The 20,118-nt window shown below is 35.0% G+C and overlaps 1 protein-coding gene across 3 annotated transcripts in view; it reads right to left on the bottom strand.

Moving 5' to 3' along the window:
- Window positions 1–20,118, bottom strand: part of MAN2A1 (mannosidase alpha class 2A member 1) — a 173,311-nt gene that overhangs the window by 63,571 nt on the left and 89,622 nt on the right. For all 3 annotated transcript variants that reach the window (XM_023212261.2, XM_023212260.2, XM_023212262.1), the window contains 2 exons: window positions 16,262–16,376; window positions 15,784–15,851 (listed from right to left, as the gene is read on the bottom strand). In XM_023212261.2, coding sequence (XP_023068029.1) covers window positions 15,784–15,851; window positions 16,262–16,376 — 183 coding nt within the window. The remainder of the gene's footprint in view (window positions 1–15,783; window positions 15,852–16,261; window positions 16,377–20,118) is intronic.

The raw sequence follows: 20,118 nt of genomic DNA, 5'->3' as shown, positions 1-20,118 counted from the left end.
TCAATCAAAATATAATTTTCATCTACCGGAAGAAAATGTCATTTCTCCAACGAATATAACTCTGTAACTTTGGAAGAACACATAGTACATAAACAACCTAATTTTCACAAATAAAAAAGACCTTAAAAAGTTAACACAGTAAAATAAGACTTTTGTTGTTTAGGACAGAAATGGCAAAGATGTTTGTATTCACTTTCTGTATCTGTGTTGACAAATGAAATCTATCCTGTGTGAGGTTTCCAGGTGAATAGAGGAGGAAACAACAAATTTTTACTAGGGCTACATCTCTTCCCATTAGTAAGCCATGATATAACTGGTAAAAAATATGAAAACAATAAAACACAAACCACTTTCTACTTTCAAAGTATTTTTAGAAACAATATTGGTCCTAGGAAAGACTCCCTACTATACAACCCAATGAACCGATTAAAGGTACAAAACACTAGAGAAAACATCACTCACGGTGAACACAAACACAATGTCACAAGGGATAAAAGAACACATTTCAAAGAAAAACACACAAGCCAACCAACTACCTGCAATATTTTGAGTATATGCTAAGTACCTACAACAAATCTGAAACCCAGGTATGTTTCAGTTTGAAAAGTAACCCGATTTCACACACAATTGTCTTGCCTAAAAAAAATAAAAAATAAAAATAAAGTGCTACTCTCTGAATAAGGATGAAATAAATAAGTCCAAAGGCTCTATTTAAAATGTTTCTTTTACCACAAAGTTGTGAAGTGTTCTGAAGTCCAAGATGGGCTTGAAGCCCTCCCTGACTTTTTCAGGATCAGGATACCTTCACTAAAATCCTTTTCCTTGTTCCTCTTGTTGTGCACGCTTTATTAATCTGCATTTAGAAGGAAAAAAAATCTAGTTCAGAAGAGTGGAAGACTTTGAAATATGCCACATCACTTTAAGTTTATGTTCTGAACTGCTTTGGTTTAATAATTAGCTTTATGTTACTATTTCAGAAGACATGATGGCCACCGGGAAGAAAAGAAATGGAAAGTGGACAGAGAACTAAGTTTGCAAGAAACTGAAAACAATAAGCTACTGAAGGAATCTCACGTAACCATCAATTACTCCCACTCCAATAGAAATCATTTTCAAAAAATCACTCATACTCCAGATACTTAGTTTACTTTAACATTTTCATAATACTTTATACAACTTCAAATGTTGGTGCTACAGCAATAGCAAAAGAGAATCATTCAAAATTTATATTATCTAGCAAACACACCAAAACTAACGCCAGCTATTCTTTGATACCACCTCATCTTCTTTTCAAAGTTTTTCTTCAGTCACATACAGTTATGTATTTCCAAATATCTTAACTAGAAATTATTATAATCCTTTATCCATTATATGTGGTACTTCCCATGCCAATTCTGCCTTCATATTTTAATATACCAAAATATCTCGTCATAATTCTATATATATGAGCACCTGTTTTTCCTCCCTATCTTCTGCATTTTCCTGATTATGGTCCTTAATGGATGAAGATGTTATTTATAAGAAACAAGCAAAATCATTTTAATCTTACCACACAAAAAACACACAATTAAAACACACTTTGTAAACTGAATTCATTGTATAATAATCTGACAATAAACTAGAACCATGCAATTAGTTAATTAAGAAAGTCCGACTTAAAATATAAATAAAAAATCTATTAAAACACAGACTAACCAGGCAATTAGCAGGTGGTCTCTGAACACTAAGCTACTCTGCCCTTATTTCTCAAGAAATAAAAATAAAAAATAGAAGTTTAAATGCAATCTATCTGTTTAATCACTTTCACAAATAAGATCTAAAAGAATTTTGTACCTAAAAACAAAATCACAGCAGACTAAATTATAAGGGCCTGGTAAGGAAGATTCTTTTACAGTTCATGTGAAATTGAAGAAAAGAATGATTTAAAATCCTATGCTGTTAAAGCACTGAGGCAAAATCCCACACTGTGTATCACTTAAAAATCAATGTGTGAGACTAGTAATAGCCTAATGACAAACATTTTTCTTCAAACTTCTAAATGACAGTAAGGGTAGCCTATCATAAACTTTAAACTGCCTGATGCAAGAATTGTAAAAAGTATTATTTTAGGAGATGCAAGAATAGAATGATAAATGTTTTGAAAAAATGAATTCTGATGACGAGGGAAGCTTGAAGTATAATTAGGAAGCTACAACACTCAGTAAAGTCAAGGAATGAATTCTTGCAATGAAAAAAACAGTCAACACCTAAACACCTACACGTTTAGAGAATGTGGTACAAAAGGGTGAAGAGCACTGCTCAGCTAGCAAAGATTTCTTGAGAGACAGACATTTTTGAACAGATTTTTGAAATGATGGGAATCAGAACAAAGAAAAGCTGAGGCACCCAAGCATGGATGATATAACAATCAATGTCATTTAGAAGAGTCAAAATGGTTTCTGATATAATGCATCTTTTTAGGAAGCTTACTAATTATTTTAAGCAATTTCATAATTCTCCCAATCCAATACTCTACATATCTACAATCTCTAAACTGTGAAATCCAAAAAGCTCTGAAAAAATCAAAAGATTTTTTATAACTCATTTGGTGGTAAATCTAAACAGAAGTGACATGAAGCTTTATAGAATCTTTATTTATCCCATTTGATCAGAACATTCAGAAATGTCAAAGCAGACTCTGCAATAATATGCCACACATGCACCGTACTTTCCTAAAATTAAAAAGAATTCTGAACCCTCACGTGCATCTACCCCTGAAGATTTCAGGTAAGGCACTGAGGGTTTGTCTTATGGGCAGTCTACACAGCACAGTATAAGTTACAGGTCACTTAGAAAAGAGACCTTGCCTGTGTAGGTTCTGAGCAAGAAAGAATCAAGAAGAAATGAAAGAGGCAACAAAATATGAACACATACCAGTACAGTGCTGCCCAAGACAGAAATACAAAGTAAATCTGTCATTGAATGAATGAATGTATGTATGAATCAAAGAATAAGGAACCATATTTTAACATAGGCCCACATAGTCCTACAAAGAAATAGGAAATGTTTAAGAATAAATATTCTATTTTCTTAATATTTAAATACCCCAAATCCCAACTGGATATATATGCTCTTATTTTATGAGTTTTTCTATATCTCTTTAAATTTTTAATTTTGCAGCATCTAATTATGTTTTGGTTTTAGAATATGCAGAAAATTTTTCAGTTTCATTGTGTTTGCTATGATTTTCCTACCTAACTGCTAAGTCTTGAGAACACGTTTTAAAGAAATTTCTAACCACCATTACTGATTTATTCAGTATAGACCTGTTCCTAGAGTGTTCAGAACACAACTCCAGTCCCTGAGCTGAAGTGAGCAAGGAAGAGTAGCTGATAGAAAATCTGGTAGCTGCTCTTTGATCTAGTTAATGAATCTAATTTGCAGATGCTGCTCCTTCCAACCCAACAACCATTATCACTTTCTCCGTTACTGACAGAAAGTCAATTTTATTTGGGATGGCAACAGTCATAGCTTAAAAAACAAAATCAAAATGAACAACAACAAAAAACTGTTTCACCATGCTAGATGCAGACATGTGGCATAGTTCTGAACAATGACATGTAATTAGAATTCCAGTATGTGGAAAGTCTGAGAAAGTTACTGAGTCCTCAGTTTATCCCAACTGCCATGACCTTCATCCTTTGCTCATCCCTCTATCTGGACGAAACACAAATGTAATGTATGTAGAAGCAGGAACAATCCTGAGTTTACAAGAAACGAGTCACAGGCCAACAGTGGCAGAGCTAACAGGTAAAAGCAGCCTGGACCTTTGATGACACCATGGAACGTATCATGAGCCCTAGACTACCTACCTTGACACTTGTCCATAAGAATAATAAAAGGCTTTCTTCAGAAGCCATTGTAATAAGGTTTCTGTTGTATGCAGTTCAGTGCAATACAAAATCAAACACTATACATATAAGAAGTCATATTCGGTAACAAAGGAAAGCCAACAAGCACAAAAAACTTCACCTTTAAAGAAGAAAACGATTAATGCAAGATGATTCTAAATCAAAACTGTTTCCATAAGGGTTAATCACTATGGATAAATTATTTAATTGCCTAATGATTACATGACTTTTTCTCAGAATTTGCCCCCTCTCCACCTTCAATTTTTAGTTATTAGTTTAGCAAACACCTCCTATGTAGCAAGCACTTCTTCCATATTTCACTCAACCATTCATAACTTCAAACAACTCATCTTCATTTTCTCCAAAAAACTTGAAAACACAGATTTCATAAAAACTTTAAGCTAAAATCTCAGAATTTACTAGCCCTATGTTTTCTTTATTACAAAAAGAAATGCTAATTAGGCATCTTCTAAATCTCTTTCTATATAACTCACAAATGTAGAATATTTGACCAATTTATTATTACTGATAAACATTTCAGTCTTTTAAAATATTTGTTCACATGATAAACAAAGCTGAAATGCATGTCCTTGTCCAAAGTTCTCTCCATCTCCATATATGATTATTTGTGCATGACAGATTCCCTCCAGTGCAATTCCTAGCTCAAATGCTACTGGCAGTAGGTCATTTTCCTTAAAGATTTGATAGGCACCATTTTGGAAAGATGAACAAGACCAACCCATACCTGCAAGAGGTTTATAGTAAGTCTCTTCAGAGGACTATTATGCAGGCAGTTACTGGGTAAACACACAGTCCCATGGAGGCACATGAGACCACCACCTAGCTTCAAGGATCTCAACGAAGTTTCCAGAGGATGTAACATCTAAGCTGAGTTCAAAAAGACAATCAGAAGTGCATCAGGCAAATGGTGTATGTGTGCATGTGCAGGTCTGTATGTGTGCACACTCAGGTGCATCTGGAAATGAAGTCCAAGATTGTTTTTTTTTTTTTTTTTTTTTTTTGGAGACAGAGCCTCACTCTGTTGCCCTGGCTGGAGTGCACTGGTGCAATCTTGGCTCACTGTAACCTCCGCCTCCCTGTTCAAGCGATTCTCTTCCTCAGTCTCCCAAGTAGCTGGGATTACAGGTGCGTGCTACCACACCCAGGTAATTTTTGTATTTTCTGTAGTGATGGGGTTTCACCATGTTGGCCAAGCTGGTCTCAAACTCCTGACCTCAGGGGAGCCACCCACCTCAGCCTCCCAAAGTGCTGGGATTATTAGTGTGAGTCACCACGCCTGGCCAAGATTGGAGATTTTTGTTGTGGTTTGGTTCTTTTGCTTTTGTTTTTTTTTGTTTGTTTTTTGTTTTTGCTTTTTTTGTTTTTTTTTATTTTTTTTGAGACGGAGTTTTGCTCTTATTGCCCAGGCTGGAGTGCAACGGTGCGATCTTGGCTCACCACAACCTCCATCTCATGGGTTCAAGTGATTCTCCTGCCTCAGCCTCCCAAGTAGCTGGGATTACAGGCATGTGCCACCATGCCTGACTAATTTTGTATTTTTAGTAGAGATGCGGTTTCTCCATGTTGGTCAGGCTGGTTTCAAACTCCTGACTTCAGGTGATCTGCCCACCTCAGCCTCCCAAAGTGCTGGGATTACAGGCATGAGTCACTGCGCCTGACCTCCTTGTTTTTTTTTTTTTTTTTTTTTACCCCCAGGCAGTAAAGATGTAGAGGTAATATAACAAAAAATGGAGTGTCCAAGAATTGATAGCTTCCTGAATTGTTGTGCTCTGAAGAGAGTCATTGTGGGGCTGGAGCACATAGTGCAGACTGAGGTAATGCAAGAGATGATGCGAGAGAGATAAAAATGCAGGCACACAAGCCACGTTAAAGAGTCTAGAGTTTATCCTTAGGGTAACGGAAAAAAGAAGGGTTTTGAGCTAAGTTACAACATCATTGCTAATATTAGTTAAGTGCCTGCTAAGCACCAAGTCCCATACTATGAAATTCATACACATAACCATATTTAACCCCTCCAACAAATGTGTGAGGCAGGCACATCTGTCACAGGGTTATTACCCGTCACCTAGGGGAGGGATAGTAGCAGTCTGAAGCAGGGTAGTAGCACTGAAGATAAAGAGAAGTGGACAAATTTGAGACACATTTGAAAAATAGAATGAGGCTGGGCGCGGTGGCTCACACCTGTAATCCCAGCACTTTGGGAGGCTGAGGTGGGTGGATGATGAGGTCAGGAGATCGAGACCACCCTGGCTAACACAGTGAAACCCAGTCTCTACTAAAAAAAAAAAAAAAAAAATTACCCAGGCATGGTGGTGGGCACCTCTAGTCCCAGCTACTCGGGAGGCTGAGGCAGGAGAATGGCATGAACCTGGGAGGCAGAGCTTGCAGTGAGCTGAGATAGTGCCAATGCACTCCAGCCTGGGTGACAGAGCAAGACTCTGTCAAAAAAATAACACAGAATGAAAAGGTCTACCATGTGTTTGGATACTAGCTGAAAGTAAAAAGACGAAGATGATCAGGGTAGCCCCATAATTTATTGTCCAAACTAATGCACTTTTGAGAGTGAAAGAGGCCAATAGTGAAAAAACTGTCATATCTGGTCACTCTAAAATTGAATGAGCTTGGGATCACATAACAGGTTCAAGCAGGGAAGAGGAGTTCCATTTCAAACACGGTGAAATGGAGCTGCTAATGGGCCATCCCAAGACAGCTATCCACTCGGCCTGTGGGTCTAGAACTTAGGATACTTTTCTCAGCAGAGACAGATATTTGAGGAGTTAACAGTACACTGATAGTAAGTGAAGGCAATAGAATAGGAAATATCACTCTTCTTGATGAAAAACTATTATTTAGGATCTTCTATATGCTCCTGCCTCTCCACCTCTTTCAGGCATTAACATAACCTGAAGCCACAGATCCACGGTGCTGTTAAATTCTATCAAAACCAAATGGACATTTCTACCTTTAGTATGACAATAAAATTGACAATAATGATTTATATTTCACTATGTCTAATTGTTTTCAATGCCTTTGTAATTCTTTATTTTTAATTGTTAATTCTAATTCATCTATCAGTCAGCTGAATTGACTTCATCAAGAAATTTTTTAAAAAATATGGGAAGTGTGCCTGTGGTATAAGTGTTTTCATATCCGAAAATGTCTCTCTACTACCTTCACATATGAGAGAAAACCCTTGAGTATAAAATTATTTCAAAACTTTATAGTCTTCCTAAGTCACTCTAGCATTTGTTCTATACTATACAACATCATCTTTCTGCCTGGGCACTTTTTTAATATGTCCTTTTTCCTTTTAATTGAACTAAGGTACCATGGTGTACTTGGGGTGGCTCTTTTTTCATTTTTATTACCCAGCACTCATCCCTCTTCATCTATAAAGGGAGGCCTTTTCAGCTCAGAAAACTTTTCATCAATTATATCTTTGATCATTGCCTCTGCTGTAATTTTTTCCTAAAGTTTTTTAATTCTTTTGTTGGAATCTTGTCCTCCATACCTATCATCATCTTTCTTCTCATTGTTGGCATTTGTCTTCCTTTTCTACATTCTTAAAAAAGTATCTCATGGACTTTTTTTTCACATCTATACCCTCTTTCAGTGTCAGCTTTACTCTTCAGCATCACTAGTGAAGATGGTCTGTTATTGCCCCTCCAACAATCTCTCCTTATCTCACTCCTCACCTCTTTCAAATATTTTCATTTCTTTGTCGTCTTTTTGTTTCAGTGTTTCACCTTGTTTCATATTCCTCAGAGACTATACTCAAAACTTTTTGAGAATTCCAAAGGCCGGGCGCGGTGGCTCAAGCCTGTAATCCCAGCACTTTGGGAGGCCGAGACGGGCGGATCACGAGGTCAGGAGATCGAGACCATCCTGGCTAACACGGTGAAACCCCGTCTCTACTAAAAAATACAAAAAACTAGCCGGGTGAGGTGGCGGGCGCCTGTAGTCCCAGCTACCTGGGAGGCTGAGGCAGGAGAATGGCGTAAACCCGGGAGGCGGAGCTTGCAGTGAGCTGAGATCCGGCCACTACACTCCAGCCCGGGCGACAGAGTGAGACTCCGTCTCAAAAAAAAAAAGAGAATTCCAGGTCCTCTTTTTTAAAAAATTTTTCATCTAGTCTATGTAATAAATCATTTTAATAAGAAAGATACTCTTCTGAATCATCATGCTGCACCCTATTTTTTAATCAGTCTGTACAGCTTTTTCACAGCTCTCCTATGATAACCTTTCAATCACTTTTCCTCAAAGAAGTAGACATTCACCTAGACTCTGTGTTTGCTAAAACTACCCTTGGTCCCTTTTATTTTGATATTAGCTGAAGTCCTTCTCTTACGTATAGTTTACTTGACAAATATTTGTTGAACACCTACTTTGTGCCAGGTATTTGTCAGGGGATGCAAAAGCAAACAAAATCTCTGCCCTCATTGAGCTGCTATTCTAGCAAGGGAGGCAGACAATAAGGAATAAATGACATGGCCAGTTTGTTAATAATGCCATGAAGGATGTAAAGAGGATTCAGTGATGGAGAATAAGATGATTAATAGGCTCACATGCATAGATCCAGCCTGACTGCAAGCTTCCAAAAGGTTAATATTCAAGGTGGCTGTGCCTGATTGGTATTCAGTCTTCTATACCGGCTCTGATTCTGAACAAAGGGAAGGCTTCTTTCTTTAACAAAGAATATCACAGTATTCTTCTGGCCCATGCCACCACCAACAGCAATTTCCTTGAGCAGACTTTCCTAGCTCAATGATCTATCCTAAGTTCCCTTGTTCCTGCCTATTTATTTCTGGCAGATTTAGTCTCCAAACTGATTGCAAAATGTGGACACAGTGGAAGCTCTTTCATCAATGTGATCAAGGCTGGCAATAGATCTATTAACAGAGTTAAAGTTGACCTGAAAATAAAAGTTAAAGTAGAAAATCATTATGATATATATGTGTTATTCTTAATATTTTACTTCACCATGTAATATATTCAAAATATCCAAACCTTTGCTTTGACTATGGAACCAGTAATTGGAGTTGTCATACTCTCTGCATAACCAAACATGTGATAATCTTCTGTGGTCCCAAGCTTAGGTTTTTCTAAAGTATAGCAAGAACTTAAACTCAAAAATATTAAGAAAATCTGAATCCAGGCTGCTTCTAAATTTTTATGATTTCTTCCCAAATCTTTTGCAGTCATCTCACCAATATTTGTCGGTGACTCACCTTTGCTGAATACTTGCAAAGTCCTCAACTTCAAAAAAAAAAAAAAGGGGGGGTTTTTACATAATTCATCAGCATAATAAAATGATTTATGAGAAAAAAATAAGAACAACTTGTTTAGGAATAAATAACTGATTCATGATAATCACACAACTGAAAGACTAGAGGGAGGGAAATGCATTGGCCTGCTAGCTAACAGCCTGTTAGCTACAAGACCACATTGCCATGGGCACTGAAAAGGAATGAAAAGAATCAGTTGATCTAGTTGGTCAATTAAATGAAGATTGGTCAACAGAGACCTTAGTCAGGGAGGAAGAAGAAAAACAAAACAAAAGCTATATAACTTGCTAATAGCCTCAAAAGTAGCACTCTTCCAATAGAAAAATATTTGTTCACTTTCTAGTTAATATAATCCCAGAATTTCAAAGCCTTGGGGATAGACATTATGAAAAGGAAAAGGAATCATTCTTCATACTTGCTTTAAAAGACATGCAGGTTGCTTTTATTTTGAACTGCTTATCATTAATCAGCAAGTAATTGCATTTTTCAGACCAGTTCTATCAGCTTTGTAGTTCATGGACATCTTAGATTGTGGCAATACATTGACTGTCAAGCCAAGGTTTTGGTATTCCTACAATTGTTCATCATCTTCTACATTTTCATATGAGTTTTAAGGGGAAACCGAGAGTCAGTCTCATGGCCTCTAGTCAGCCATCACGTAAATTGGAAGTGTCAACTTTTTTTTAATATAATAGATGTTATTTCATTTCAGTCAATGTGAGGTTGAAACAGTATTTCAGGAATTAATACTCATCATTCCCGATGTCATAAAATAAATAGAAATGCTAAGGGTGGGGGGAACTGGAACAAAGGTGGGGCCTTTTCTCTTCATTTCCTCCCCAAGAGACCTTTATATTTTCTTGAAAAATAGGCAAAATGTAATCCCGTGATGACTGAATTAGAATGGCAAACACCAAATAAGATTATTTTGTATTGCTACCGAGCCCTGACTGCTCCAACACTAGTACCAACCACTAGTCAATGCAAACAATTTTCAACATAAAATTAACTTATGTAGCATCTTGCAGGTACCTTGAATTCCTTAAGAAACTTTTGGTTGTTTACATAATACAATATATTCTACTCAGTCTTCTGGATAAAGCATCCTTTCTGAAAACACCCCAGCAGACTATAGACAAGATGAAAAGTGCTTCTGGATAATCAGGGAACTAGCCAGCCTATACCTTGAAAAAATCAAAGTTAACACATAACAGAGACAGAACATAGGTGAAAACATACAAATATCTTTTACAAGCAATTTTATATTTAAATAGAAAAGCATCCTAGAGGAGGGTTTATAAACTCATCCTTCAGATCCAATAAAATTCATAAATACACTGTGCTATTAATGCCCAGATATACCTAAACTAGACTGGAACACAGAATAGCTTAGTTTTTATGTGTTTAAAAGTCTCTAGGACCATCAGTTACTAATTCCCTCATCAAAAGAAAAGTTCAAAGCAGCTTTATTTAAAAGGTAAAGATATCTCAGCTTTTCTCAAAATAATAGAAGCTGGAGAGGGTCCAGGATGTCAAATCCTATATTCTATTTTTGACTTGAATTATTTTAGGATAATTAAAAAATATAGCCAACCATTTTCAAGAAAGAAAACCTTTAATCTGACATTTTACACTCATTTTTCTGTTAACTAATAGAAAGACATTTCTATATACTAGTTTTCTAGTACATGTCAAAATTTAAGCTTAAACCATCATAATCCATGAGCTATTAAGGACAGTTCCTGGACTAATTATCGTGGTTAACACTCTTCCATCTCCTCCACAGGTGAGCACAAAGTACGCTCCCTCTGTACACTGACAGCTCTTTCACCAGACTCACTTCTCAGACCAGAGCTGCCTTTTCAAGTCATGGAATCTCACTTCTGCCCTTAAGCTCCAAATGCCTCTATCAAATAATGCTGCAACAATCCGAGTGGTTAGAATTCTATTTTCCTAGAAATTCCATTTCCAAACAATAAAAATAAGGTTGTGAGCTTGGCTTCTTCATTTAAAACTTATGTGTAAACAACTGGTTAGAGATATTAGATATTTTCTAAGACACATTCTTATTTGGTATAAAAATAAGTTGATAACATAACAAAAGAAAAAAAACTCACCTAAAGCCTTGAATCCCATTAAACTAATAGATAATTACTGCCAGAAGAATTGTTTACAATAATAATATTAAAAATACAAAATGAAGAATCAGGCTATGTCAATAATAACAATAAGTCTTACATATGAAAACCAATCTGATAAAGCCAATTCAATCAGCTATTTGGAACTATCTTTTATATCCATCCATTCTGAACAGCCACCCAAAATTCAATCTCAATGAAGTTAACGCTGTAAGAATGCAATGATGCTGAGATGCAATCTGAAATTTTTCAGGTCTCATGGTACAAAACTAAAATCTTAAAAGGACAGTTATACAAATTCCAAGCTTTATCGAATTATTGTTTATCTTTATTTGTAGTAGTACTTAAAGTTTACTTGGAAGCACTCTGGCACCCAACCTCCAAATATGAGACCAAAGAAATACCTGGGGAGAATATATACCAGGATACTACATTTTCACATAGAATGTGAACCATGTTCTACGTATATCTGGTGTCTGAAGATTAATATTCTCTTCAGTCAATATTTAAATATATTTCAATGAATCTGTATTATTCTTACTACGTTGCATACAATACCACAGGCATGATGCTAGAAATAATCAAAGAAATAATTCCTACTCTCAAGGAGTTTACAATCCAGTGTGATTAACTTTAAATAATTATAGCGGAAGAAACAAGCCAGTATTAACTGTCAGCCATGAGTGACCCATTTTGGCCTGATCTAGGTAGAAATTTGGGGCTAACAGTGTAATGGGATGAGACATTGGGCATCTTGGGAGGTGGGTGAGGTTACTCTGTACATGAAAGGTATATGAACTGAGGTAGCCTATAGGTGAACTGTCACAGCTAGTCTCCAAAGATGACTACCATCATTCCCTTTGCTTTCTATACGTACTCCTCACATCAAGAAATGGAGAGTAATTCCCTCCCCTTGAATCTTGGCTAACCTTCCTTGGCCAAGAGAATGTAATGAAATTGGCCTTCTAGGACTTCCAAAGCTAGGTCTTAAGAAGTCTTGCTGTTTCTACCCAGAAAACTCACTTCTGAGACTTTCAATCTTAAGATACTCCCTCTTAGAACCAGCCACTATGGTTAGAGAAGCCCAAGTCATATGGAGAGGCCATGTGTAGGCATTGGCAGCTAACAGCTCCAACTGAACCCTCAGTCAACAGGGAGCATTAACTTTCAGTAATGTGAGTGAGCCCTCTTGCACACTGAGCCCAGTCAAATCTCTGGGGAACTCCATTCCCAATCTCCAATTGCCTGCAATGGTATGAGAGACCCCAAGCAAGAACTGCCCAGCAGTTCTCTACAGAAACATGGGAAATATAATACACTGTATTTAAGACATTAAGTTTCAGAGTAGTTTGTTAGGCAATAGTCTACTAAAACATTTGACCTTCAGGTCAGACTTTCCTCAGCAGGTAAGAAGTACCTAGAGAATGTTAAATTTAGAAGTGACTTTCTCAGAGCTCTGTTTTTTGCTAGTTTCCTCTGATAACTTCATGTAATAAATTAGGGGCACAGGGAAGTTGAAGACAAAAAGGTAAGAAAGTGTTGAAGTAATTCAAGCATGAAGTATGGCATAGAATCAAAAAGTGACAGGAAAAAAGAAGATGCATTTCACAGATGAAAAGAAAAAAACTCCCAAACTGATAAAATTTAAGGAATAATAGAAGGTAGAGGTCAAAGTAGGTTCTGGGGTTTCAGAACCTAGATAACTAAAAAGATAATAATACTCTTAATCAAGACTGGCATCCAAAAGGAAAGCATGTATGGAGAAAAATCAGAGGAAATTAAATTATTGGTGCTGGGAGGTCATCCAGGGAGAACCATTAGACAAGCCAAAGGCAATAGGTTATGGGAGGGCTTTTCTGGAATTAAGCACTTTTTATATCTTAAGTTGATATTCTGAAGTATCTGTTTTCTATACAAAAATTATGAATCCACACATGATATAGCTCATATAATTGTGTAAACTAAATTAGGCATATCAACATGTACTAATGTCACTTTAAACAGATCATGGACTACTTTTTAAATACTCACAAAGTAAGTTATGTTAGGTTTATTGCTATAACTAATATTGCCAACAGCATGATCAAATTTACATGATTATTTATATTCTATGGGTTTAAGTTAGTATTTCTCAATCTTTTTTACATTATCACCGCCCTAATGACTCTTTTTAGACATTTACTAATCACCCACATACCATTTTAATGCCACACACAAACTGTTTACCTGTTATGTACTATATCTGTGCTTTATATATTAAAAAGAATAAGATTTTCTTTGAATCCCCAAAAAACCAATTTTTACTCTCTTGGAAAGAATATCTCCCCCACTGAGAATGCATGGTTTATTTAAATAGTTTGTTACTCAAATAGGAACTGAGTCTATAACTAAAATAAAGCCAACCCTTAGAACATTAAAGAAGACTCATGAAGAATATGAGAAAGACTCATAAACACACCACTAAAACTTCCAATTTAAAAACTGAAAAGGGCAATTACTTTACTTTCAGTGCCTGCTAAATAAAACTACCAAATTTTTCCATTTTAAAGGACACTATCATTCCTTCATTATTCATCCATTTTTACTGAGAGATCAGTAACTAAAATAATTTGCAGCTAACAAGTAAAATATAGATTTTAAAACCTAAAATCTAAGAAGCCCTAACCTACAAAATGGATAATAAGCATAAAAATAAATAAGAATCTGCCAATCAGAAGTATTCCTAATTTACCTACCTACAGAAATAGGAAAGTCAATATTTGATAAAAAAGAATTGTAAAGAAGTAATAGGAAGATAAACACTATACTCCTTAAATAAAAACTATTTAAAAAGAAACATCAAAAAACAATCATTTAACTAATAGCCCCCAAAATTCCATTTATGTTTACCTGTAGTTAAAACTCCTCAATATGAAAGCTTAAAAATATTTTTCTCTTTCATTAATATACTATATTTCCTAACTTTCTTATCTGGCATTAGAAAGGCAAAATTATTAATTACTACTTGCTAAGGCAAAGACAATAAAGGAAGGAGAGAAACTAAAGGGAACATCTTTTCCTCTGACCTATTAAATTATAGTTCCAGCCCTGCCTCACCCCACCTACCATAAAAGCACCCAGAGGTGGGGCACAAATCACTTACAGCAGCATATATTATTCTTATAACCAGCAAAAACAAAGATGTTCCTCCACCAAAATATAAAAAGAAAGAAAAGTTAATAGATGAGATTAACTTTTTAGTTAAACAAAATAGATTAACTATTTAGTAAAACAAATAGATTTACTAATGCCAGAGATTACTAGGAACACAATATTTAAGGAACAGGTATATAACCGCAAATGCATCAAAACATAACTTATTTTAAGACAAAGAACATTTTGTAATTTTATAAGTAATATTTCTTTCAGTGTCATTATCCTTTCATCCTAACTACGACCTGGCAATCTGAAAGCTCCTAAGGCTTGTGCCGTGTTACAGAGAACATTAGTATTACTACAATAAAAAAACTTATTATCTTATTCTATGGAATAAGCTGTATGTATCTTATGTCTCTACTTACTAAAGAAATTTAGACGACTAAGGTTTTAGTCTATGCTTAACAAAAAGTCTCAACTTTACTAGCAACTATAAATTCTCTATATTTTCATTCATTTTAAAATAACTTTAATAAAATACATTTAATTGAAATGATGAATTACTCTTTGAAATTATTTTTTTTATCCTGTAATTGGTAAGAGGGGGTACTAAATATCTCAATTCTGACAGTTAAAGGTTATATTACAAAAAATAACCACTGTGTGCCTGGGTCAACTGGGAAATGACCAAGAAATATTTGGTTATTAAAAACAGATAACTTGCTGTTTAAAGAAATACCAATAAAACATAACACATTTCTTTATAATTATTAGGTAGCCACCAATTAAATGCTCTGGTTTAAGGTCACTGAACACCCTTCCCATTTACTTCAGCATAAATCAACAGTGCTAAAACAAGGCTGTTTCACAAGCAAAATGACAGTTATCTAATGAACAATTTACAGTAGAAACCTTGATCTTCTAATAATAATAGAGTTTCTTCTTTCATTCAAAAATAGGATCAGGGATTAATGAAGACAAGGTAGTTAAATGAAAGGTTAATCAAAAAAAGATATAATCTGAAATTAATTTTACAGAGATAAGAAAATGTTTTATAAGCTACATATTTATCATGCTATACCTTGTATCTGTGAGAAATATTGTTATAATAGTTTATTCAGCAGTCAATGTACTAATCACTGTTAGCTATTAGCCTGACTATAACACAGTTATGAAAGAAAATCCATTTTTTAGGAATTTTCTAATTAATAAATTGATTGCCTCAAAATACATGCTAACTAAAAACCAGAACCATAAAACCCAAAACTATTAAGCCAGAAAGTGGTAAACATTTGTAAGAAATTATGAATTTACCTTGGCTCCGCACTCAGCCTTATTATATTTTTTTGTGGCAGAGAATCTTGTGATTTTTGTTTCAAATCCTATAAAAATGAAGAGCAATTTTTAAATTTTACTTAACACTTCACGGACTCATCCTGAAACCAGAAGACCATTCAAATTCAAGTTTAGCAAAAACAGATTAAGAACTTATAAAAATTTAAATATCAAGGGGTTTCTAATTAAAGCCAAGCAAAACAACTAATTATAATGCCCAGTTGCCTTACTAACATCTTAATAGTGTTCTAAACCCCCATATATTTCACATAGTTTGAAATATTTATAGAAAAGATGAACATACAGGTAATTTATATTAAGCGATAAAAATTCTTTCAAATACTGTACAAAAAATTGTATTTCAATGTCTCTCTTCATTAAGCTTTTCATCCTCTTTGCTAATGCAAGAACAATGAAATCACATATTTTTATGATGACCATAGATGAAATCACTAACCATCTCCAGGAAGGTATCAGAAGAGTAAGAGTCATATGTGAGTTTGTCCTTCAAAATAAGAAAAAATGCAGAAGTTCCAATTATCTTCTCCAAAACCATTAATGAATGAAAAAGTCTGTAAACCAAAAATTTTATTAGTCTGAGAAATAATTTAAAAATCTGCATACAATATTTTCAGTTTCATTAATAATGGCCAAACCACCAGTATCTTCATCTTGCATTCAAAGTGAAACCTATAACGAATCTATGACAAACCTGCTCCTTTTTCCCCCAGAACTAAGTACTTAGAAAAATGGTTAATCAGAAGATATAACTAACAAGAATGCATTTAAAACTGAAAGCTTTCTGGACACACCTGAAACACATACATACTCAAACTACATATACTTTCTATGAATATTGTACCAAATAATAATGTCCAGTAGGATCACCCCAATAACTCTGAGGCATTCTACCAAAAAAAACATGACTTGCTACTTTAGAAAAAGTTCTAACAAGGGTTTTAACAATGAATAAAAACATGAGATAATTCAGCTCACAAGAAGAAAATTCAATTAGTATACAAGTTATATCCCAAGAATTAAAATAGATACTTTGTTTAATTTAGTTTCATGTTCTTGTTCAAGAGAACCAGGAGGACAAGAGTTTTTGACAGATGTGAATAATGAAATCATCTTCATCCCTGTTAATTTTTTTGGTCACTGAAATTACTAACTATATTCAAATCGTATTTTTATGTCTAAGGAATCAAGTCTATTGATTCCAGACCAATTCTGAAATACATCCTCAGTATATCACCAGCTACTCCTGAAGCACTACTCATGGAAAAAAGGAACTTGCTTGAAGATTTTTTTTTTTTTTCCTAATTCAGTTATGTTTCTTGAAGGCTTTACAGACCAGGCATCCATAGGCAAATTCATATTGGAGAACTATGTAGAAAATCCTCGCTAATCACATTTTCAATTATGTTATTTTTTCTAATACAGAAAGCAACTTTGGATCTATGCCTTAAAAACATTTTTGCTGTCATGCAACAACAACAAAAAAACCTGTAAAAGAAGTTAACTTCTTTTTTGCAGAGTATTAATATTTCCTTCAGAGATGTAAGTGACCATGATCAATGTTATTAATTAAATACATTTACATGGCAAATCTATAATTTTAATGCTAAAATCTTATGGTTTTGAGTTCATGCCATAATTCAATTAAATTTCCCAATATACTCCAATGTTTTCCTAGACAGTGTTAAGTGTTTTCACCATACTAAAACACCATATGAATGAATATTGTTCAGTTATGACAATAAGACCCTCAACCTAAGTTGCTTTCTATTGTCTACAGGGCAATCTTTATTAGGCAGCCTGAATCTGCAGAGTGAAAGTCATGTTCTCTACCACCTAAAACCACAGATGTATTAAAGAGTCCTAATTAAACTGAGTAAAAGCCAGGAATCAACGTTTGCATCCTAAAGGCACACATGAAGCCTTCTCATAGGATGAGTACTAAAGACTACAATATATCACTCCCCAGTGTTTTCTCAGGATGTATAGAGCTGTTTTGTTTAAAACAAAACAAAATGAAACACAGTGCATTTGGGAAACACTGGGTAAAACAAAATTCTAAATGTTTCAATATTTCATTAATATGGGATTTTTTTCAGGGCCTCTAATTTCTGAACATGCACTTATCCTATTAATACGAAATACGGTTCAGGAAAAGTCACTTGGGAATCACAGGTTCCTAGTTTGCTGTCATGGCTGTCGTATTAAGGAGATGTTAGCATGTCTGCTACTATATAGGTTGTCTACATTTTAGGACCCTCACGCTCACCCTGTCTTCCGTTTTCTCCCACCTACCTTAATTACTAGTTAGGAATAATTAGCGGAATTCTAAAACATTTCTCTAAATGACATCATTACCATTTCTTCTTCCCTTCTACATAAGCCACATTATCTATTAATACTTTTAAGCTGACTGTCTATTACAAACATTGCCCCAATCCAATTCATTTTTTTATGCCATGGTTAGAATTAATCTCCAAATATGCCATGATGTATTCTTGCTTTTCAGTTTATAACTATACACACATTCGATCTATTGTTAATAGCATGCTCTCAGATTCCCCCTACTATGGCAGAGGAGAAAGAAGGGCCTGAATGCCTGATGACACTACAGAGCTGCCATACCAGAACCAGTTGTCTACAGATTTTTTTCATATGACATAAAAATAAGCAGGACAGGATTTATTCTGTTTCTGGTTGCTATTACTCACAGCCAAATGCACCACTAATTCATACACTTGTTCACAGTGACATTTCTGCCAAATCTGAATGAATAGTAGTCATCAGTCCAAGTTCAAGAGAACACCCAGTACTAACTACCTCTTTGTTAATAATTCTCTAACTTGTGTTTTGAAATTTCCTCCTTAAAATGTCTGTGCTAATGATTTAGTAATTGTTTATGACTTTTCAATGAAGTGTGAAGTACTTACATAGCAAATTTACAAATGCCAAGTACAGTTTCAGAATTACTGCCTTTTCTTCTCTAACATGCAATTCTGCACAGGGAAGTTTTTATAAGCCAAAAGCAACACAAAACCTGTGGAGGATAGCTCTTCCAGACAGGTCATGATACAAAAAATGTTCTGTAGCCAAAGCTCAATGACCTGCAAGCAAATCTCTTTCAATATGACAGCCAGAGACAGCAAGTGGGCAGTGTAAGAAAATGACTTTTCCATGTCCTCTTAGGAGCGCTGCCCTGGTCTGATTCTAAGCAGTCTCACTTTAAAACTCTCAACAAACCAAGCAGGCCAGGAGCAGGTGAGAAGGAAAAATGGAGGATCTGACCTTACTTTCAAAAATGCTTTCTGTGGGAAAAATACCATCTTTATCATCTAATGAGCATTTTCTACTTTAAGCCTAGATCAACCTCAATAGGTGGGTGTCAAACATACTTGCCATTAAAAAATGGAGAAGATATTCAAGATACTACTTTGAATGTTTTTTTTAAGGACTGAAATCAACTAATGAAACCCCAAGAATATCTTTTTCCCCCAATTTCTAGAAAGCCAGTCAAAATATTGCAACTAAAAATTTAATTAACATTTACTACAATTAGTAATATAAGTCGTGAGTCAATTTTTTAACATTGATTTTATGTGTTGTACATGCTTTTCTCATCAAGGAGTAGTAATAAAGATATTCACTTTTTAAATCTATTCTTTAAGAAAATCACAGTATATTTTAAATGACTTTAAAATATTATCAAAGCACAACACTGTTGATAAAAAAAAAAAAAAAAAACAGGAATAATAGTCTAAACTATAGTAAATAAAATAGTCAAAACTTCCCCAATCTAGGAATCCCCACCTCACTGATCCTAATGAATGAATGGTCATCCAAAGTCTGGCATGAGGATAGAGAACTCCCTATTACAAAAGGTAAGATTTCTTCCCCATTATTAGGAAGCTCTGTTTGCCAAGTCCTCTGTTATCTCAGACCATGCTTATACTCATTGTTCAAATTCTTCTTCTTTTTTTTTTTTTATTACACTTTAAGTTCTAGGGTACATGTGCATAACGTGCAGGTTTGTTACATATGTATACTTGTGCCATGTTGGTGTGCTGCACCCATCAACTCGTCAGCACCCATCAATTCATCATTTATATCAGGTATAACTCCCAATGCAATCCCTCCCCCCTCCCCATGATAGGCCCCGGTGTGTGATGTTCTCCTTCCCGAGTCCAAGTGATCTCATTGTTCAGTTCCCACCTATGAGTGAGAACATGCGGTGTTTGGTTTTCTCTTCTTGTGATAGTTTGCTAAGAATGATGGTTTCCAGCTGCATCCATGTCCCTA

This window comes from Piliocolobus tephrosceles, chromosome 4 (assembly GCF_002776525.5).
Source record: "Piliocolobus tephrosceles isolate RC106 chromosome 4, ASM277652v3, whole genome shotgun sequence".
NCBI lineage: Eukaryota > Metazoa > Chordata > Mammalia > Primates > Cercopithecidae > Piliocolobus > Piliocolobus tephrosceles.
Note: the sequence above shows the minus strand (reverse complement) of the source record. Positions and strands in the feature narration are given on the sequence as shown.